Genomic DNA, 20,416 nt, shown 5'->3' with positions numbered 1-20,416 from the left:
GAACCATGCTGGTGGGGAGACCATCCTGGCTAACAGGGTGAAACCCCGTCTCTACTAAAAAATACAAAAATCTAGCCGGCCGAGGTGGCGGGCGCCTGTAGTCCCAGCTACTCGGGAGGCTGCAGTGGGAGAATGGCGTAAACCCGGGAGGCGGAGCTTGTAGTGAGCTGAGATCTGGCCACTGCACTCCAGCCTGGGCGACAGAGCGAGACTCCGTCTCAAAAAAAAAAAAAAAAAAAAAGAAAAGAAAAGGAAAGAAAAGAAAACAAATTACAAGGTGTAATGAAAACAAACAAAAAACAAGATGTAATGATGAGGTGAAATTATCATTATTTGAAAGAGAGGTGGCTAATTCTGGCTAATATTTTATTTTCTTAAGAAAATAAAAATCATTAGGAACAAAAGAATTCAGTAGATATCTAGTTTGAAAATTAACATATAAATATCAACAGGTTTGCTACAGACAAGGGGTCTGAAAAATATGGCCTGTGGTTCAAATCCAACCCACTGTCTGTTTTTGCAAAGATTTACTGGAACACAACAATGCTCATTCATGTATGTACTGTCTATGGCTGTTTCCATGCTATAATGGTGAAGGTGAGTAGCTGTGACAGAGACCATAAGGTCCATAAAACCTAAAATATTTACTATTTGACCCCTTACAGAAAAAGTTTGCCACCCCCTGCTATAGATTAAAAAAAAATCAGTCAAAAAATAAAATGAAAAAATAAAAGCCCCAATTTTGTTTTTTTTTTTGTTTTTTTTTTTTTTGAGATGGAGTCTCACTCTGTTGCCCAGGCTGGAGTATAGTGGCGCGATCTCAGCTCACTGCAAGCTCCGCCTCCCGGGTTCACGCCATTCTCCCACTGCAGCCTCCCGAATAGCTGGGACTACAGGCGCCCGCCACCTCCCCCGGCTAGTTTTTTGTATTTTTAGTAGAGACGGGGTTTCACCATGTTAGCCAGGATGGTCTCGATCTCCTGACCTCGTGATCCACCCGTCTCGGCCTCCCAAAGTGCTGGCATTACAGGCTTGAGCCACCGCGCCTGGCCCCAATTTTGGTTTTTAGAGACAGAGTCTTCCTCTGTAACCCAGGCTGGTGTGCAGCGGTGCAACTGTGACTCGAATAACAGCCTCAAACTCCTAGGCTTAAGTGATCTTCCCACCTCAGCTTCTTGAGTAGCTGGGACTACAGGCACATGCCGCCGTGCCCCACTCATGTTTAAAACATTTTTTTCTTTGTAGAAACGGAGTCTTGCTATGTTTCCCAGGCTGGTCTCGAACTCCTGGTCTCAAGCAATCCTCCCCCATCTTGGCCTCCTAAAGTACTGGAATTACAGGTGTGAGCCAGTCATGCCCAGCCCCTCAGTTTTTAATACAAACAATTATTAATATAACCTAGGAAGAAATAAACTTAAACTATTATATATGAACAAAACCTCACAACTGTACGGATATCCAAGGAGATGTGAATAAATGGAATTATGTATTTCGTGATAGAAAACTAAAGCAAGCCTTTTTCTAAATTAATCTGCCACTCTAGCCAAAGACCACCAGGAATACATCTGCAGTTGAACAAATTGGGCATATTACTCCTGCACTCTGGGGCATTTCAGTAAGAAGGTGCTAGAAAGGACTTAAAGGAGGATTTGTGCCCATGTTCAGTGATTTCAGTCAGGGTTTAGGGAAGCCAGGCTTCTCTCTGGCTTGGATGCTGTCAGAGGTGGGGGTATGTCTATGACGGACTATCTTAATGAATCTTGCCCAGGAGAGAAGATTAGCTGGAGGCTAGTGCTGTAATTGGTAAGGAAACAACAGTCACTCTCCTGTGGGAGAAAGAGGGATGTTTCATGCCTTTTGTGGTTTGGACAGTGTTCACCTTTGCCAGCGTTCAGATGTGATGATGGAGAGGTTCTGTTTCTGTCTTGCTCCCTCATGGTCACAGAGTGACCTTGTCCGACGCTGATGTTCTCTGAAATTTATGTTCAACAGAATACCAAGGCCAGCTCCCAGATGTCCAGGGATGTATAAATTAAACGCAATTTAAATCTAAATTTCCAGTTTTGTGTTTATGTGAGAACTTGAAAAAATATATCTAAGTTGGGTGTCTGAACAAATAAACATTAGAGAAGAGTTGAGAAACCAGAAAGAGAATTGTGAAATCTAAAAGACTGAAAAATGTTGATAAATTTGACTACAAAAAATAAGTCTTTATCCTGGGTACAGTGGCTCACGCCTGTAATTCCAGCGTGATTTGGAAGGCCAAAGCGGGCAGATAGCTTGAGTCCAGGAGTTCAAGACCTGGGCAACATGGCAAAACTCTGCCTCTACCAAAAATACAAAAGTGAGCCGCGTGGTGGCGCAGGCCTGTGGTTCTAGCTACACGGGAGGCTGAGGTTGGGGGATGGATTAAGCCTGGGAGGTCGAGGCTGCAGTTAGCCAATCAAACCACTGCACTCCAGCCTAGGTGAGTGAGACCTTGTCTATAAAACCAAACAAGGGCCGGGCGCGGTGGCTCAAGCCTGTAATCCCAGCACTTTGGGAGGCCGAGACGGGCGGATCATGAGGTCAGGAGATCAAGACCATCCTGGCTAACACGGTGAAACCCCGTCTCTACTAAAAAATACAAAAATCTAGCCGGGCGAGGTGGCGGGCGCCTGTAGTCCCAGCTACTCGGGAGGCTGAGGCAGGAGAATAGCGTAACCCTGGGAGGCGGAGCTTGCAGTGAGCTGAGATCCGGCCACTGCACTCCAGCCTGGGCGACAGAGCGAGACTCCGCCTCAAAAAAAAAAAAAAAAACCAAACAACAACAAAAATAAGTCTTTGTCCACCAAAAATCACCTTTACACAGGTTTGCAAAACAGACCACAGATAAAACATTTTCAATGCATTTGAGAAAAGGGTTGATGTCCCTAATAAACTAAAAATGAAGAACCCATCTACCAACCAATATAAAGAGTTCAGAATCGTTTTAGATTTTTACAACGATCATGTCCCATTAAAAACAATACAAGAAAAAAACCTGGCTGGGCGCGGTGGCTCACGCCTGTAATCCAAGCACTTCCGGAGGCCAAGGCTGGAGGATCACCTGAGGTCAGTAGTTCGAGACCAGCCTGGCCAACATGGCAAAACTCCGTCTCTACTAAAAATACAAAAATTAGGTGGGCGCGGTGGTGCGCACCTGTAATTCCAGCTACTCCGGAGGCTGAGGCAGGAGAATCGCTTGAACCCGGGAGGCGTAGGTTGCAGTGAAGCTGAGATCGCGCCACTGCACTTCAGCCTGGGCGACAGAATGAGACTCTAAAAAATAAAAAATAAGAAAAAGAAAGAGGGAAGGAAGGGAAGGAAAGGAAGGAAGGGAAGGGAAGGGGAAAGAGGGGAGGAAGGGAGGAAGGGAGGGGAGGGAAGGGGGGGGGGGGGGGGGGGGAGTGGGGGGGGCGGGGAAGGGAAGGGAGGGGAGGGGAGTCCTAGGACTTTGATCCAGGGAAAGCATTAGGGGTAAGGGGACTACACTTCCCGTGAAGCTCCGCGGCGGCTTCCCGTGAGGCTCTGCGGGGGCTTCCTGAGAGGCCTTGCGCGCTTTCCGCGCCAGCTTCAGCGTCAACCCGCGAGCCCTTGCGTCGCGTAGAAGCGAGGATGGAGTGCGGCGACGAGGCGGCCATCGAGAGGCACCGCGTCCACTTGCGCTCCGCCACGCTGCGCGACGCCGCCCCCGTCGCACTACACCTGCTGCCCTGCGAGGTCGCGGTGGACGGGCCCGCCCCGGTGGGGCGCTTCTTCACGCCTGCTATCCGCCAGGGCCCCGAGGGTGAGCATCGCGGCCGGACTACAGGTCCCGGCAGCCCCCGCGCCGGTCCGCGCGCCCCTCATCTCCTGGGCTCCGGGGGATCGTGGTGCGTCCGGAAGTGGCGGGAGGGCAGCTCCGGGCTCGCTCCGCAGGGCTCAGGTCCTGGGCCCAGTGTGGGTCCTGCCTGAGGCTCTTTGCGCCTCCCGCTCCAGGACTCGAAGTGTCATTTCGGGGCCGCTGTCTACGGGGCGAGGAGGTGGCGGTGCCGCCTGGCCTCGTGGGATACGTGATGGTGACGGAAGAGAAGGAAGTGTCCATGGGGAAGCCAGACCGCTTGCGGGATTCCGGGACTGACGACCAAGAAGAGTCGCCGCTGGAACGGGACTTTGTGAGCAAAGGAATAGGGTTGAAAGGGGGTGCGGGCGGGAGCTGTAGTCCCGATGCTGAGCCAGGCCCCTTCCTCAGGACCGCTTCATTGGAGCCACTGCCAGCTTCAGCCACTTCACCTTGTGGGGTCTGGAGACCATCCCTGGCCCGGATGCCAAAGTGCGTGGGGCCCTAACTTGGCCCAGTCTTGCGGCAGCAGTGAGTAGATGAGGAGTTCCGTCTTGTCCCCGGGTGGATGGGCTGGGGAGCACAATTGGGCAGACGAAGCCTGGAGGATTCTACTGGGTAGTGCGTGGGAAGCGTAGCTCCCTGACCACTCTTCCTAGCATGTCTAGAAGGGGTTATTCTGAACAGCTGGGTCCTTCCCCGGGTCTGGGGGCCAGCCTGCCGCCCTGCCTTACAAGTCCAACAGTAGAGGCGACTCCTCTTGCAGATTCACGCACAGGTGCCCGAGGACTGAGAACCAGAGCTTGAAATTCAAAGCTGCGATCCCTTCACAGCAGTAAACCAGCTCTTTGGAACCACTGATTCCATCACCCCAATAAAGGAGCTCTTTACAGCACCTGTGAGTCCGGGCACCTTAGAGCCCCTAAGCCAGCATGGACCCCTTTCCCCCCAAGAACCTTGCATGGCTCTGGCATATAGAAACAATTTATTGCCGTGGGCAATGGGGATAAGAGAAGCCAGAATTTTTTGCAGCCAGCACCCACCCCACCCCCAACTTCTACTTTACAAAAGAAATTTTTACAACCACCAGTCCTCTGTACAGAGCTCCCCCACCCCCCATCTCACTGTACACAGCTGCCTGGCTCCCTCTGGTCCCTGGTTCAGAGCAGGCCTGGGCCTGTGGCCAGCTGACCTTGGAGTTAGCCTGAGCCCTGAGCTCGCCTTGGTGCCGGGCACCAATGGGCCCTGCCAGGCCTGTCCCCTCCTTTTCGAGCTTTTCAGCCCCATCTCCCTTAGAGTGCTTTGTGGGAGCTGCAGTGAGGGCGGGGTGGGCTATCAGCCCCAGTCCTGCTGTCTTAGCACTGCAGTGGGCAGTGCCTGGTCACCACTTCCCCCTCTTGCTCCAGTCCTTGGGAGTGAAGTGCAGACACTTGGAGTCGATCCGCAGGAGCCGCTTGAGCATGGCCCGCTCATGGCCATCCACGATGTCCTCTGACAGTGTGAGGATGTACTGGCCCTGGGCAGAGGAGATGGGTTCAGCAAGTGGCCAGCCCACAGGGGCCTGCACTCTGCATCCCACACACCTGTCTCCACCCTGCCTGCCTCCCTACCTTGTAGTAGTTGATGAGATTGAGGTACTGCAGAGTGGAGATGACATCCTCCTTCTTGATGCTGGTGATTTCACTGATCTCACTGTAGGAGAGCAAAGGTCAGGTCCCCTGAGGACCTTCATCTGTCCCCAGGAGCCCCAGGAGAGAGTGAGAAAGCCCAGGAACAGACAGGCCATGCCATGTATCCCCAGGTAGGCAGCGCCAGGCTCACTTGATGGTGATCTGTGGCCTCTCCCCGCTCTCCGACTTCAGCCCCATCAGGATCTCCAGGATGGTCTGGGACCAGTAACTTCGATAGGATAGGAGGCCAAGGTCTGAGAGGGGCTTCTCAGGGGTCCCTGTTTTCCCTTCCACTTTGGAGAGTTCATAGCCTAAAGCAATGGAGCAGGAGAGGGTGAGTAAGAGGTCACAGATGAACATAAGCAACATTTAAAAACACAGGTCGCCAAGGCAGGCTGCCTAGTTCCCATCATGGCCCTGCCACTTGGCAGTTCTGTGGCCTCCACCTCTCTGCGCCTCAGTTCCCTCAGGAAGAACTAACGAGTATTCACTCTTCCCCTGGGAGTTGAGCACAGTGGAGGGCATGAGAGCACTGAGAGGAGCAGCTGCAGTCAACCACGAGGGTGATCAGAGGCCAGTGAAGGCTTATGGGCAGGGGATGCAGGGAAAATGGCTCAGGGGAAGAAAGTGCCTCCAATTTTCCTTTGCCATCCTAGGCTCCATGTCTGGGCATGTAAGGAAGGAAGTGGGGACAGATTCCTGTCTCTAATCCAGGCCTGAGAATGCTTGAATTCTCAGTCAAATCAGTCCTCCTAGCTGGGATCTTGGGAGTGTCAGCTGCTGTTAAGACCTGAGTGGCCTGACTGGGTGGTTGTGAGGATGCAAGGAGAAAAGGTGCACCAAAGTGCTTCCCAAGTTGGGGAGACCATTCCTGAGAGCCAGGTGACTGACCCCCACCATGGCTGTTTCCCTCCAACTCATGCTGATAGCTGTGCACTGGGAGGCAGTCCCCAGTGAGATCCTGACCCTGCACAGCCCTGAGTGGCTTCACATCTCTTGGGCAGTGTCTTCATTCTCCCCACCAGGGACCTGGGATGTTTGTGACTTCTAGAAGCCCTTCCTCACCCTCACAATGGACCTTAGCCCCTTGGTAGTCCCACCCACATCCCATCTCCATTGCAGTCAGAGCTCCAAGACTGAGTTTCTTCAAGCATCCACTTGTGCCACCAGGCTGAGAAGTTCTGAGGATGTGACCCCATCTGGGCATCACTTAACCAATAAATTTCTCAAATGGACCATAACCTTGATCAAGTAAAGCCTCTGTGTCTTCACCAGGCAAACAGCTAGAACTTCCTCTTCTTTTCTCAGGTCACAGCTTAGTTATTCCAAGTGAGTGGTGAGAGAGAATGCGGGGTGATGGGGAAGAGGCTGAGAAGGAGAAGGAACCTCAGGGTTGGGGAGGGCACTGAAGAGCTCATGTGTGATGAAGGTCAGAGTCCCTTCTGGCTTTAAGAGACTGACCTCACTGGACACGAGGAGCAAGGGAGAATTCCATGCTTACGTGTATCTGTTGACAGCATTTTGGACACCTGCCTGCACGGCTCAGGGGACAACTGGGGACATTAACCACTGGTCCTTGCCCAAGGACTTGTATCATGGGACACCGGTTACCAGATACATGAGCACCAGCGGCTCACTAACCTGCCCATGGCCCCAGGCAGGAGCATGTAAGTCAGATTTGGGGAAAGCTGAGTGGCACTTAGAACCCTGGCCAAGGAGCAAACTGTGGGGCGGAGAACCTACCCCAGATAAGCAGGGCAGTCAGCCTGAATGGAGAGAACTCTGGGAGAGTGCCACTGTTATTTCTGGCTGGCTCCCCTAGAGACCGCGCTGCACAGCCACGGTTGAGAATCACGGTAGCCTGGCACATCTGCCTATGGGGCACCGATGATGGGTGCACTACCCCCTGGCTGCAGCACACATACTCACTGAACTCGATCAGCAGCTTGCCGTAGCCCCGGCGCTGGTAGGGAGGCAGGGTTAGGATGCAGGCCACATTGTAGTCTTCTGTCGATTCTTTCTCCTGGGAAAGGGGGGCAGGTGAGTGTCAGGGAAGGGACCTGGCTCAGGATAGGGCACAGGGACAGCCTGGACAGGCACTGACCTTGGAGAAGTAGCCCACGATGTGGAAGCCCTTACAGTCATACTCCGTCATGACGTAGAAGAGGAAAGGGTCTGTGTCATAGTACAGTGTCTTATGGTCAAGGAAACACTTGGCCAAAAGACACAGGTTCTGGGAATAACTCTGCAAGAGAAAAGGCTAGTCACCATTCTGGGTATCCTGCCTTGAGCCTGGCCAGTGGTTCAGGGTCAACCAGGAGCTTCACTGTTTGTGCTATGCCCCAGACTGATAGGTGATGAGTATTCTTCCCTGGCTGGGCCTGACCCACTCCACCAGCCCGCAGCTTACGCAGGGCTGCTCCTCAGCGTTGAAAAGCCTGTGTGCCAGATGTGTGATGTGTCTGAATGCCTCCCTGCTCAGTCGGGCAAGTTTCCGGACTTGCTCTGCACACCTCCATCTAAGCCTGGCCGGGAGACTCCACCACCCTGTAGTTTTTAACAGCAATCAACAAACTAATGTGTCCAAAGTCAGACTCCGACCACCGCTCCTCAGAGAAGCTCTCTCTGACAGTCTTGGGAGTCTAGCTGTTAAAAAACCTAACATTCTGCCGGGCGCGGTGGCTCACGCCTGTAATCCGAGCACTATGGGAGGCCGAGGCGGGCGGATCACGAGGTCAGGAAATTGAGACCATCCTGGCTAACACGGTGAAACCCCGTCTCTACTAAAAATACAAAAAATTAGCCAGGCGAGGTGGCGGGCGCCTGTAGTCCCAGCTACTCGGGAGGCTGAGGCAGGAGAAGGGCGTGAACCCGGGAGGCGGAGCTTGCAGTGAGCCCAGATCGCGCCACTGCACTCCAGCCTGGGCAACAAAGTGAGACTCCGTCTCAAAAAAAAAAACCACAAAACCTAACATTCTACATCCACAGTCACACCTCCTGGGAACTGATCTGCTACTCTACGACAAAGTTAAGGAACTATGTAATTTAACAAAATAACTGCCTTAGGGGTTACCCCAGCAAAATTATGAATCATGCTGCTTAACCTTACCTCTGCACATGAATTCTGCATTTCAGACATTGTGGGTTTTGTTTTTGTTTTTGTTTTTTTTTTTTTTGAGACAGGGTCTCACTCCTGTTGCCCAGGCTGGAGTGCAGTGGTGCAATCATGCAGTCATGGCTCACTGCAGCCTTGACTTCCCAGGCTCAGGTGATTCTCCCAACTCAGCCTCCTGAGTGAGTACCTGGGACTACAGATGTGCACCACCACACTCAGCTACATTAATTAATTGTTGTGTTTTTTTTTTTTTTTTTTTTTGAGACGGAGTCTCGCTGTGTTGCCCAGGCTGGAGTGCAGTGGCCGGATCTCAGCTCACTGCAAGCTCCGCCTCCCGGGTTCACGCCATTCTCCTGCCTCAGCCTCCCGAGTAGCTGGGATTACAGGCGCCCACCAACTCCCCCGGCTAGTTTTTTGTATTTTTTAGTAGAGACGGTGTTTCACCGTGTTAGCCAGGATGGTCTCGATCTCCTGACCTCGTGATCCACCCGTCTCGGCCTCCCAAAGTGCTGGGATTACAGGCTTGAGCCACCGCGCCCGGACAATTAATTGTTTATTTAGAGACAGTGTCTCGCTCTGTCTCCCAGGCTGGAGTGCAGTGGCGCTATCTCGGCTCACTGCAAGCTCCGCCCTCCGGGTTCATGCCATTCTCCTGCCTCAGCCTCCCGAGTAGCTGGGACTACAGGCGCCCACCACCACGCCCGGCTAATTCTTTTGTATATTTAGTAGAGATGGGGTTTCACCGTGTTAGCCAGGATGGTCTCGATCTCCTGACCTCATGATCTGCCCGCCTTAGCCTCCCAAAGTGCTGGGATTGCAGGCATGAGCCACCGTGCCTGGCCAAATTTTTTATTTTTAGTAGAGACGGGGTTTCTCCATGTTGCCCAGGCATCTCGAAATTCTGGACTCAAGTGATTGGCCCACCTCAGCCTCCCAAAGTGCTGGGGTTACAGGTATGAGCCACTGTGCCCAGCCAGAAACTGCTTTTTGTTTTGTTTTTTAGACAAAGTCTCACTCTGTCGCCCAGGCTGGAGTGAAGTGGCGCAATCTTGGCTCACTGCAAGCTCCGCCTCCCAGGTTCATGCCATTCTCCTGCCTCAGACTCCCGAGTAGCTGGGACTACAGGCGCCCGCCACCATGCCCGGCTTACTTTTTGTATTTTTTAGTAGAAACGGGGTTTCACCGTGTTTGGATGGTCTCGATCTCCCGACCTCGTGATCCACCCACCTCGGCCTCCCATAGTGCTGGGATTACAGACATGAAATTGCCCAGCCCAGAAATTGCTTTTTAACCACCTGCTGCTGGGTACTGCCACTTGGATGCCCAGGTCCACGTTAATAATTACAGAATGGTGGTTAACACAGCATCTTCATCACCTGAGCTCTGTCCCGTTAAGAGCCTTCCCGCTTCCTCCCTTTTTTGCCTCCCAGCCAGAATGATCTGTGCCTTTCACAAAGACCATCTCTGTGCATCCATGCCTCCTCCTCAGCACCACTGCGAGAAACTGCCTCAGCCACTGTCATCCACCAAGGCTCCAAAGTAACCCTCTGTGAAGCTTTGCCAACCACCTCCTTTGGGTCCTGCTAACCTACCCTCTGTTTCATGACACTTAAGACACTGGGAGCTAAGAGGTCATTGGTATGTCTGTCTCTCCCATGGACTAAGCTGTCAGAGAACAGAGACTGTCTCATTCCTGGCTACCAACACCTGCCAGACAGCAGGAACTCAATAAAAATGGGGTGAACTGATCTGCTGGCTTGACTGGTCAGTGTTTGCCTGAGCAAGAAGATGTCATTTGACTCACCCCAGCGCCCCACTGCCTCTCAGGCACTAACCTTGTTCTTACGTCCATCAATCTCAAAGAAGGAGATGGTGCCCTTGCGGTAAATCTCATTGCCTGGAGGATGTCGTAGGTCGCACTTGGTCTGGAGAAGAGAGGACGGTCAGGAACAAGGGCAACTTGAAGGGTGCTGGGAAGGCAGCCTCCCTGAACCCCTCATACCAAGTGACGCTGAAGACACTTGAGGCTACGGCCGTACTTGAGGCAGAACTCGCACAGGTAGAGAACAGGCAATGTGGTGAGCTCCTGTGGGTACGGGGAGAAGTACCACGGCTTGAGGCGGTGCCGGCCCAGCTCAATGCACTCGATGTTCTTCATCCGGGTGACGATGTCGTCGTGGCTTCGGTCAGACACCAGGCTGCCAGTCATGCGTGGTGCTGATGGTATTCCATCTGAGCTGTCCTGGGAGTCCTGCCCAGGGCCAGTGGAAAATACCAGATTAGAAGAGACAGCTCAGCAGGACACCACAGCTCACAGCCCTTTGACAGGTTTCCTGCAAGCCTAACAGCAACCCTATGGGGGAGGTACCATGATCCCCAATTTCTGGATAAAAAACCTGAAACCCTAAGGGATTGATGATGTGGAAAAGATCACTGAATGACCCTTGTTTTTGAGATGGAGTCTCACTCCGTCGCCCAGGCTGGAGTGCAGTGGCATGATCTTGGCTTACTGCAACCTCTACCTCCGGGGTTCAAGCAATTCTTCTGCCTCAGCTTTCTGAGTAGCTGGGATTATAGGCGCCTGCCACTACGCCTGGCTAATTGTTGTATTTTTATTAGAGACAAGGTTTCACCATGTTCGTCAGGGTGGTCTCGAACTCCTGACCTCAGGTGATCTGCCCGCCTTGGTTGGCCTCCCAAAGTGCTGGGATTACAGGTATGAGCCATGGCACCCAGCCCCAATGACTCATTTGAACCATGTTCTGCCTGGCTCCTAATCCTACCAACACTAGCCCTGCCTACCACCCCTTCTTTATTTTTAAACTCATCACTAACTCTCCACCCTGCTTGCATCCCTTCCTTTTCACCCAGCTCCTTCTGTTGCTCCCCAGACCCACCTCATCAGTGCCCAAACAATTCGATTTTCGCTTCCGTCCTGGCTGGGCTGCCACTGCCCTACGGGCTGCTCCATTCTGCAGATATAGTAGTAAAAGAAGGGATGGCTGTGAGATGAGCCTGAAAAAGGCCACCAGAGAGTAGAAGAGAGAAAGGGAACAAGAAATGGTTTGGGAAACTCACCTGGGGAAAAACCGAGGCCGGGGCTGTCTCGCTGGGCACTGGAGTTGCTGGTGAAACCACCTCCACCTTCCGTTTCTGCAGAGAGAAACCAACAAAGGTGGGTCAGAAGGTAGAGAAGGTGGGACCTGAGAAGAAAGCAAGGTCCCTGGAATTGCTGAGGGTACCGTTGAGCGGTGGTTGGGCTGCAGGCAGGAGCTGGAGGAGAGCGGCTGGTCAGGCTCGCCACCGGGAATGGCCTCCCGCTCCTTGGGCAGGTTGAAGCGGAGTGTGATCTGGACCGGGATTGGCAAGGTCTTCCCGCTTGCCTGGGCCGAGGCCGGCTGTAGAGATAGGTCCAGGGTCTTCCTCTGGGGCGGGGATGGCAGTGGAATGGGGAAGGGGAACAGGGGTCCCTCAGCTCAAAATTATCAAACCCCACCCTCGCCTTCTGAAGGACACAGGACTAGCTACTGGACTGTGGGAGCTACATGTGCAATTCGGCCCCCATCCTTTGTAAGATGAAGTCAGGGTGAGAGGGAGCCGCCTACTGCCCATCCAGGAGCCCCTAATGCCAACAGATAAGAGAAACACGAGGCAGGAGAGAAGAGGTGAAGTGGGGGACCTACTCACCACCTCTCTCTCTGGAGAGCCGGGACGGGACCCAGGAAGTCCGTTCTTGGTGGGGGTCTTGGCCTCTTTCTTCGGGAACTGGATCTTCTTTAGGTCCAGCCGCTCGTGCGTCACCCATTCATCCAGACGTTTGTTGACTGCAGCAGTGGGGATGGCTCAGGACAGAATGCCAAAGACTGTTCCCCAACCCTACCCTGATGCCCCACCTCAGGCCCAGAACTCACAGTCAATGTAATGGACGTAGAAAAGCTTCCGGCCACTGATGTCCTTCACGCTCAGGATCTCGGCCAGGGCTAAGGGAATAGCATAGGCAGGGGCCTTAGACGAGCCGGGCCAGGCTATGAGACTCCACCCTTCCACGACCTGAACTCCACCCCAAGGCTGGCTCCCTAAGCTCCAGCACTTAGAAGGTCTCTCCTAAGCCTCCTTCAGTCACTACTGCCACCCCTTTCCAGGCCCCGCCCTGTACCTCTAGGAGCAGCTAAGAGCCACGCCCCTTCATGGGAGTATCTGCGCCCCGCCCGCCCCATAATTCCAGAGGCCCCTCCCCATCCCGGGGGTTCAGTTGACTCCCTCCCGCCCCTCGCCCTCAGGTTCCTTAGCCCCGCCCCCCAACGTCACTCACGCCACTCATCTTCGTTGTCCTGGTTCCGCCGCAGCACGGGTAGGCGGCAGCCCTCGATTATCTCCCCCTGGGGAGACAGCGCGGCGCCAGGGTCGGCTACTGGGGGGCCTCGGGCTCTACCCACCTCCCCTGGCTCCCTCCGCCCCGCCCCGGGCACCGGACTCACCACCTCCGCCATCTTCCCTCCCTCCACTGCCACTTCCGGCCCCTGTGGGAGACGTCACTTCCGGGACCGAGCCCGCTGTAGGCCCGGGCCTCACGAAGCCCCTGTAGGGGGGGACTTTTGAGAGACACCGCGACCCAGTTGCAAGAGGCAAGACTGCCCCTGTGACTCCTGGGAAAACGGAGTGTTACAAGCCTCAGGCCGAGCCCTAGGTGGAAACCCCACAACGTGCACAGCGATTGGAGAACTACTGAGTCTGTCACGTGACGCCCACCGGGTGCGACGCTGTTCACGTGGATGCGGAGCGGGTCACGGGGCAATACCTTTTGGGCTTTGACGGAGGGCAGTCCTCGGGCGTCTCCTTGTGGCGGCGGGAGGTGTTGTCGGGAGTGAACTGCGCGCGAGAGGCTGGAGAAAGGAAGTGGGCTTAGAGGGGCTCGAACGCTCCCCCAGGTCTGTGGACTTCATTCCGTAGGCAGGAGGACTCAGGGAAGATTTCTGGCTTTATTTCGTGTATTAGGCTTCTTTTATTTTTGAGACGGAGTCTCGCTCTGTCGCCAGGCTGGAGTGCAGTGGCGCCATCTCGGCTCCCTGCAACCTCCGCCTCCCGGGTTCAAGCGATTCTCCTGTCTCAGCCTCCGGAGTACCCAGCTAATATTTGTATTTTCAATAGAGGCGGAGTTTCACCATGTTGGCCAGGATGGTCTGGATCTCTTGACCTCGTGATCCGCCCGCCTCGGCCTCCCAAAGTGCTGGGATTACAGGCGTGAGCCAGGGCGCCCAGCCATATTAGGCTTTTTTTTTGAAACAAGGTCTGTGTCGCCCAGGCTGGAGTGCAGCGGGGGAGGCATAATCTCCGCTCACTGCAGCCTCCGCCTCCCTGGATCAAGTGATCCACCTCAGGCTCCTGAGTAGCTGGGACTACAGGCGCGCACTACCAAGGCTGGCTAATTTTTAAAAATTTTTGCGTAAACAGGATTTGGAGACTGGACATGGTGGCTCACACCTGAAATCCCAGCTACCTCCAGCCTAATCGTGAGAAAAAGATCAGACAAATACCAATTGAGAAACATTCTACAAAATACCCCATGAATACTCCTCAGAACTGTGAAGATGTCACCGGTGGAGGGTGTCCAGATTCTTGGCATCTTAAAGAATTGGACAAAACGGCTGGGCGCGGTGGCTCACGCCTGTAATCCCAGCACTTTGGGAGGCCGAGGCGGGCGGATCACGAAGTCAGGAGATCGAGATCATCCTGGCCAACACGGTGAAACCCCGTCTCTACAAAAAAAAAAAAAAGATACAAAAAATTAGCCGGGCGTTTTGGCGGGCATCTGTGGTCCCAGCTACTCGGGAGGCTGAGGCAGGAGAATGGCCTGAACGCGGGAGACGGAGTGTGCAGTGAGCCGAGATCATGCCACTACACTCTAGCCTGGCTGACAGAGCGAGACTCTGTCTCAAAAAAAAAAAAACAAAAAGAAGAAAAAAAGAATTGGTCAAAACGCACAAAGCAAGGAAGGAATGAACGATTTATTGAAAATGAAAGTACACTCCAGTGTGGGGGCCGGCTGAGCATAGGGGCCAGTTACAGGATTTGTTGGAGTTTAAATACTCTTGGTTACTTGGGATACGCCCTGTGTAAATGAAGAGGATGAAGTAAAGTTACAAAGTCATTTAGGGTGTACGCCCTAAGGAGAGGATATTTCCTGTCATAACTGAAATGTGAGTCGGCCTTGTATGTTGCCTGCCTCCAGACCCTATTTTCCTGCCTCAAAGGTGGCTGAACATGGTGGCTTACGCCTGCAATCCCAGTGTTAGCAGGAAAGGGCCTATCCAGACCCCAAGAGAGGGTTCTTGGATCTCACACAATAGAGAATTCAGGGCGAGTCCAGCACTTTAGGAGGCCGAGGCAGGTGGATAACCTGAGGTCAGGAGTTCAAGACCAGCCTGACCAACATGATGAAACCCCATCTCTACTAAAAATACAAAAATTAGGCAGGCGTGGTGGTGCCCGCCTGTAATCCCAGCTACTCGGGAAGCTGAGGCAGGAGAATCACTTGAACCCGGGAGGTGGAGGTTGCAGTGAGCATGATCGCACCACCAGCACTCCAGCCTGGGAACAGAGCAAGACTCCGTCTCAAAAAAAAAAAAAAAAAAAAAAAAAACAGGGCGAGTCCGTAAAGTGAAAGCAAGTTTGTTAGGAAAGTAAAGGAACTCAATGCTGATTGTTCATTTTTATGGGTTTTTTTTTTTTGTTTTTTTTTTTGTTTTTTTCTGAGATGGAGTCTCCCTCTGTCACCCAGGCTGGAGTGCAGTGGCACTATCTCCGCTCACTGCAAGCTCCACCTCCCGGGTTCACACTATTCTCCTGCCTCAGCCTCCCTAGTAGCTGGGACTACAGGCACCTGCCACCATGCCCGGCTAATTTTTTGTATTTTTAGTAGAGACGGGGTTTCACCTTGTTAGCCAGGATGGTCTCGATCTCCTGACCTTGTGATCCGCCCGCCTCAGCCTCCCAAAGTGCTGGGATTACAAGCATGAGCCACTGCGCCCAGCCCATTTTTATGGTTATTTCTTGATGATATGCTAAGCAAGGGGTGGATTATTCATGTCTCTTGTTTTTAGACCATACACAGTAACTTCCTGACACTACCATGGCACTGGTAAACTGTCATGGCACTGGTAGAAGTGTGGCAGTGAGGACGACCAGAGGTTGCTCTAGTGGCCACGTTGGTTTTGGTGGGTTTTAGTTGCCTTCTGTACTGCAACCTGTTTTATCAGCAAGGTCCTTATGACCTGTATCTTGTACCACCTGTCTTATCCTGTGACTTAGAATGTCTTAACCCTCTGGGAACGCAGCCCAGTAGGTCTCAGCCTCATTTTACCCAGCTCCTGTTCTAGATAGAATTGCTCTGGTTCATGCACCTCTGACACCAGCATTTTGGGAGGCCAAGGCGGGCAGATCACTTGAGGTCAGGCATTCGAGACCAGCCTGGCCAACATGTTAAAACCCCATCTCTACTAAAAATACGAAAGTTAGCTGGGCATTTGTGGCATCCGCCCATAATCCCAGCTACTCAGGAGGCTGAGGCTAGAGAATCTCTTGAACCCAGGAGGCAGAGGTTGCAGTCAGCCAAGATGGTGCCACTGCACTCCAGCCTGGGCAACAGAACGAGACTCTGTCTCAGAAGAAAAAAAGAGGCCGGGCACGGTGGCTCGCACCTGTAATCCCAGCACTTTGGGAGGCCGAGGCAGGTGGATCACAGAGTCAGGAGTTCGAAACCAGCCTGGCCAATATGGTGAAACCACGTCTCTACTGAAAATACAAAAATTAGCCGGGCTTGGTGGCAGGCGCCTGTAGTCCCAGCTACTCGGGAGGCTGAGGCGGGAGAATCGATTGAACCCAGGAGGCAGAGGTTGCAGTGAGCCAAGATCATGCCACTGCACTCCAGCCTGGGCGACAGAGGGAGACTCAGTCTCAAAAAATAAATAAATAAATAAAATAAAGAAAAGAAAAAGATGTTGCTCAGGCTGGCCTCAAACTCCTGAGCTCAAGCAATCTGCCTACCTCAGCCTCCCAAAGTGCTAGGGCCACCGCACCCAGCCGTTGTTTTGTATATTAGGTTTCTTTTTTTTTTTGGTCCAGTGGCTCACGGCTGTGATCCCAACACTGGGAGGCAGAGGTGGGAGGATCGCTTCAGCCCAGGAGTTACAGACCAGCCTTGGCAACAGAGTGAGACTCCGTCTCTACAAAAAAAATATTTTTTTAATTAGCCAGACATGGCAGTGGGCCTCGCTTGTGTTCCCAGCTACTTGGAAGGCAGAGGAGGGAGGATCGCTTGAGCCTAGGAGTTCCAGGCTGCAGTGAGCCGAGATCATGCCACTGCACTCCACCCTGGGTGACAGACACACACCAGCCTGGGACAGACAGACTCAGCACTTTGGGAGGCCGAGGCGGGCGGATTGCCTGACACCGTTCTGTCAATCCAGCTGCTTCAGGATGTTGCCTTGGTCAGACAATGCTGTGTGGAATACCATCAGGGTGCATTCTGTGAGTTCACAGATGGTAGTCTTGGCAGAAGCATTGTGTGCCGGATAGGCAAACCCATATTCGGAGTGTCTATTCCAGTGAGGACAAACCTCTGACCTTTCCATGATGGAAGAGGTCAAATATAATCAACCTGCCACCAGGTAGCTGGTTGATCACCCCAAGGAATGGTGCCATATTGAGAGCTGAGTGTTGGTCTCTGCTGCCGGCAAATTGGGCACTCAGCAGTGGCCGTAGCCAGGTCAGCCTTGGTGAGTGGAAGTCCAGGTTGCTGAGCCCATGTGTAGCCTCCATCCCTGCCACCATGGCCACTTTGTTCATGGGCCCATTGGGCGATGACAGGGGTGGTTGGGGAAAAAGGTTGAGTGGTGTCCACAGAACAGGTCATCCTATCTACTTGATTATTAAAATCCTTCTCTGCTGAGGTCACCCATTGGTGAGCACTCACATGGGTTACAAATAGTTTCACAGTTTTTGACCACTCAGAGAGGTCCATCCACATACTTCTTCCACATATTTCTTTGTCACCAATTTTCCAATTATGCTTCTTCCAAGTCTCTGACCATCCAGCCAAACCATTGGCTACAGCCCATGAATCAGTATATAATCCCACATCTGGCCATTTCTCTTTCCATTTGAAGTTCACAATTAGGTGCACTGCTCAAAGTTCTGCCCACTGGGAAGATTTCCCTTCACCGCTGTCCTTCAGGGATGTCCTAGGAAGGGGCTGTAGCACTGCAGCTGTCCACTTTTGGGTGGTGCCTGCATATCGTGCAGAACCATCTGTCTTCTGCACAGGCCAAATGGGAGAGTTGAACGAGGATGTGGTGGGAATCACCACCCCTGCGTCTTTCAAGTCCTTGATGGTGGCATTAATCTCTGCAGTCCCTCCAGGGATGCGATACTGTTTCTGATTTACTATTTGTCTAGGTAGAGACAGCTCTAATGGCTTCCATTTGGCCTTTCCCAGAATAATAGCCCTCACCCTACCAGTCAGGGAGCCAATGTGGGGGTTCTGTCAGCTGCTAAGTATGTCTACGCCAATTATGCATTCTAGCACCGGAGAAATGACCACAGAATGAGTCTAGGGACCCACCGGAACCACTGGAAGTCAGACCTGAGCAAAAACTCCATTAATTACCTGACCTCCATAAGCCCCTACTTTAACTGGAAGACCAAAATGACGTTTATAGTCCCCTGGAATCAGTGTCAGCTCAGAGCCAGTGTCCAGTAGTCCCTGAAATGTCTGATCATTTCCCTTTTCCCAGTGGACAGTTACCGTGGTAAAAAGCCAGATGTGTGCTTGGGGAAGGATGGGTGAGCGATTCAGTGCATAAATTGTCAATAATCTAGTGGGGTCCTTCCTCAAGGGGACCCGGCTTCCCCTTCATTCAAGGAGTTTTGGTCTGTAAACTGGCTCAAGTCTGGAAATTGATTGAAGAGCCCTGATTCTCTATTTTTATATTTCAAATTAGTCTTTTGTCCATTTGACCTAGAAGTTTTCTGCTTGTATAAATTAAGTAGGAATGAAGTAGGCTTCCTATCAGTTTCACTTCTAGGAACGCTATGATTAATTAGCCAATGCCAGAGCTCTACATGAGTCAGACTATTCTGATTGCCACTTTGCCTCTGCTGTCCATTACAGTAGCTACTCCCACCTTGCCTTTGACCGTTGAATGCCTCCACTTGCCCCTGCCACCTCAAGACCCAATTACTCTCATTGTATTTAAATTTTGTAGTTGAGTGACTGTGGTTCCTGCCATTAGATCTGACATACAGAGAAGAACAATTACAGGGCTCTTCAAAGATGCAGGAGCTGTCCTCACAAATCTATTTTATAAGGCATAGGTTAAGGATATAGCTTCTGGACCCTCACAGCTGGGATGAGTAGGTCTAATTTGACTAATCCACTCCACCATCGCAATCTCTCTAAGCGTTTGGATACCTTCCTCTACATTAAACAAAGAGAGATCAGGCATTTCCAGCTTGCTCACAATGGGCCATCTTTTAATTCATATTTAGCTAACCAAGCAAATAAACAATTAGAAATAAATTTTTTTTTTTTTTTTTTTTTTTTTTTTTTTGAAGGTTTAAAATGTACTTTATTTCTTCAATAATGCCATATCTTAATGGGTACACAGTGCTATAATTTGGCATCAATTATGAGCTGTTTTTTAAACAATTCATTATTACACCAGCTGGGATGATTACTGATTTCTCCACTCCTTTGGGGTAACTCTGCCAACAGGGGACAGGTTCCATTCTATTCCAATTTGTGTTGCTACATATGTCCATGTAGCAATACAGAAAGTGGCTCCACCAGCTAATACAGCATTACCGTATTTGTCATGAAAATCAGGTGTACGTTTCTGGTGGCTCTGCCTTGCCATTGTTTGCTGAATGCTTCGAACTTGGAGACGATTTAGTGCGTTTTTGACCAAGGGAAACATCGTGAAGGTGAAGCTAGAACTGCGACAATGGAGCTGCTGCTTTGGTGCAAATTCGCTTCAGGTACCCTTGAAGAGAGCTGAAAAACCACAATTAGAAACTTTTTAAACTCCCAGAGCTGCAACATTAATTGCAGAGTCCCTACTTAGTGGGCCCAAATTAATAAATTCAGCCTGATCCAACTCTATGTTTCTTCCACCATTATCCCATACCCTTAATATCCATTTGTATGCCTGTTCTCCAGATTTCTGTTTATATAAATTAGAGAACTCCAACAGTTCTTTTTGAGTATAGCTCACTCTCAACCTCACCTCTAGGGGCCTGCTGGGACTGGAGTCTAGTCATAGGTCTAAAGCAAACAGGTGTTGGGGGTGGCTCCTGAGGAGAATCAACATTATCTTGCCTGGCAACTGCCTCAGGCAGAACAGGTTTTATCTTCTCAGACAAAGATGGAAAGGGTAATGATAGCATGGGTTGGGGAGAGGATGTTGCTGCTACTGGGGATGGGCAAGTTGTGTCTTCTGGAAAAAAAGATTCATCAGAGTTTACAAGCTCAGTGCCCCCAGCTTCAGCAGGGTCCTCCCACACATCCCCATTCCAAGTCACAGGATCCCATTCTTTTCCAATCAATGCCCTCACCTTAACAGTAGACACCTGGTGAGGCTGTGCATGCCTCTTTCGTTGCAGGTCAGCCACTTGCATGATAAGAGCTTGTGTCTGTTTTTCCACAATTTCAGCTCTTTCTCTACAGGAGATAAGACTCTCACTCAGGGCAATCTTAGCAGATTTGAGGCTCAGTATCTGCCTTTGAAGCAGGCA

The 20,416-nt window shown here is 51.8% G+C and overlaps 3 protein-coding genes across 12 annotated transcripts; 1 reads left to right on the top strand and 2 right to left on the bottom strand.

The window, feature by feature from the left end:
• Positions 1-3,471: 3,471 nt before the first annotated feature.
• Positions 3,472-10,374, top strand: RNASEH2C (ribonuclease H2 subunit C). Of its 4 annotated transcripts, XR_004177588.1 has the most exons (5): positions 3,472-3,808; positions 4,000-4,175; positions 4,253-4,372; positions 4,608-4,739; positions 6,634-6,752. XR_004177588.1 is itself a non-coding variant. In XM_009185632.4 (4 exons), the coding sequence occupies exons 1-4, from the start codon at positions 3,637-3,639 to the stop codon at positions 10,063-10,065; spliced, it is 477 nt and encodes a 158-aa protein (XP_009183896.1). In that variant the 5' UTR covers positions 3,472-3,636; the 3' UTR covers positions 10,066-10,374. The 4 variants fall into 4 exon arrangements, 3 of the variants coding, with proteins under 3 accessions (XP_009183896.1, XP_021781234.1, XP_017803748.1); XM_009185632.4 differs by lacking the exons at positions 4,608-4,739; positions 6,634-6,752 and adding an exon at positions 10,057-10,374; XM_021925542.2 differs by lacking the exon at positions 4,608-4,739.
• Positions 4,810-13,383, bottom strand: KAT5 (lysine acetyltransferase 5). Of its 7 annotated transcripts, none has more exons than XM_009185629.3 (14): positions 13,105-13,383; positions 12,939-13,005; positions 12,538-12,606; positions 12,314-12,450; positions 11,869-12,051; positions 11,705-11,779; positions 11,524-11,598; positions 10,629-10,877; positions 10,462-10,551; positions 7,616-7,756; positions 7,441-7,534; positions 5,663-5,822; positions 5,452-5,533; positions 4,810-5,357 (listed from the first exon to the last, which is right to left on the bottom strand). In XM_009185629.3, the coding sequence occupies exons 1-14, from the start codon at positions 13,114-13,116 to the stop codon at positions 5,223-5,225; spliced, it is 1,569 nt and encodes a 522-aa protein (XP_009183893.1). In that variant the 5' UTR covers positions 13,117-13,383; the 3' UTR covers positions 4,810-5,222. The 7 variants fall into 7 exon arrangements, 6 of the variants coding, with proteins under 6 accessions (XP_009183893.1, XP_003909607.1, XP_003909606.1 ...); XM_003909558.4 differs by having other exon boundaries at positions 11,869-12,024; XM_003909557.4 differs by lacking the exon at positions 11,869-12,051.
• A 5,819-nt stretch (positions 13,384-19,202) lies between these two features.
• LOC116269782 (cytochrome c oxidase subunit 7B, mitochondrial) lies at positions 19,203-19,685 on the bottom strand. Its single transcript, XM_031653693.1, has one exon. The coding sequence runs from the start codon at positions 19,597-19,599 to the stop codon at positions 19,357-19,359; it is 243 nt and encodes an 80-aa protein (XP_031509553.1). The 5' UTR covers positions 19,600-19,685; the 3' UTR covers positions 19,203-19,356.
• Positions 19,686-20,416: the final 731 nt, after the last annotated feature.

Source organism: Papio anubis, chromosome 12 (assembly GCF_008728515.1).
Source record: "Papio anubis isolate 15944 chromosome 12, Panubis1.0, whole genome shotgun sequence".
NCBI lineage: Eukaryota > Metazoa > Chordata > Mammalia > Primates > Cercopithecidae > Papio > Papio anubis.
Note: the sequence above shows the minus strand (reverse complement) of the source record. Positions and strands in the feature narration are given on the sequence as shown.

Bases quoted from the DNA above. Each gene is read 5' to 3' on its own strand.
- LOC116269782 (XM_031653693.1), bottom strand. From the start codon at position 19,599: ATGTTTCCCTTGGTCAAAAACGCACTAAATCGTCTCCAAGTTCGAAGC.
- KAT5 (XM_021925541.2), bottom strand. From the start codon at position 13,116: ATGGCGGAGGTGGTGAGTCCGGTGCCCGGGGCGGGGCGGAGGGAGCCA. The intron at 10,552-10,628 runs GTATGAGGGGTT...TCTCTTCTCCAG, and splicing joins AGTGTCTTCAGCGTCACTTG to ACCAAGTGCGACCTACGACA. The intron at 5,358-5,451 runs GTAGGGAGGCAG...TCCTCTGCCCAG, and splicing joins ATCTCATCAACTACTACAAG to GGCCAGTACATCCTCACACT.
- RNASEH2C (XM_017948259.2), top strand. From the start codon at position 3,637: ATGGAGTGCGGCGACGAGGCGGCCATCGAGAGGCACCGCGTCCACTTG. The intron at 4,176-4,252 runs GTGAGCAAAGGA...CCCCTTCCTCAG, and splicing joins CGCCGCTGGAACGGGACTTT to GACCGCTTCATTGGAGCCAC. The intron at 4,373-4,607 runs GTGAGTAGATGA...CTCCTCTTGCAG, and splicing joins GGCCCAGTCTTGCGGCAGCA to ATTCACGCACAGGTGCCCGA.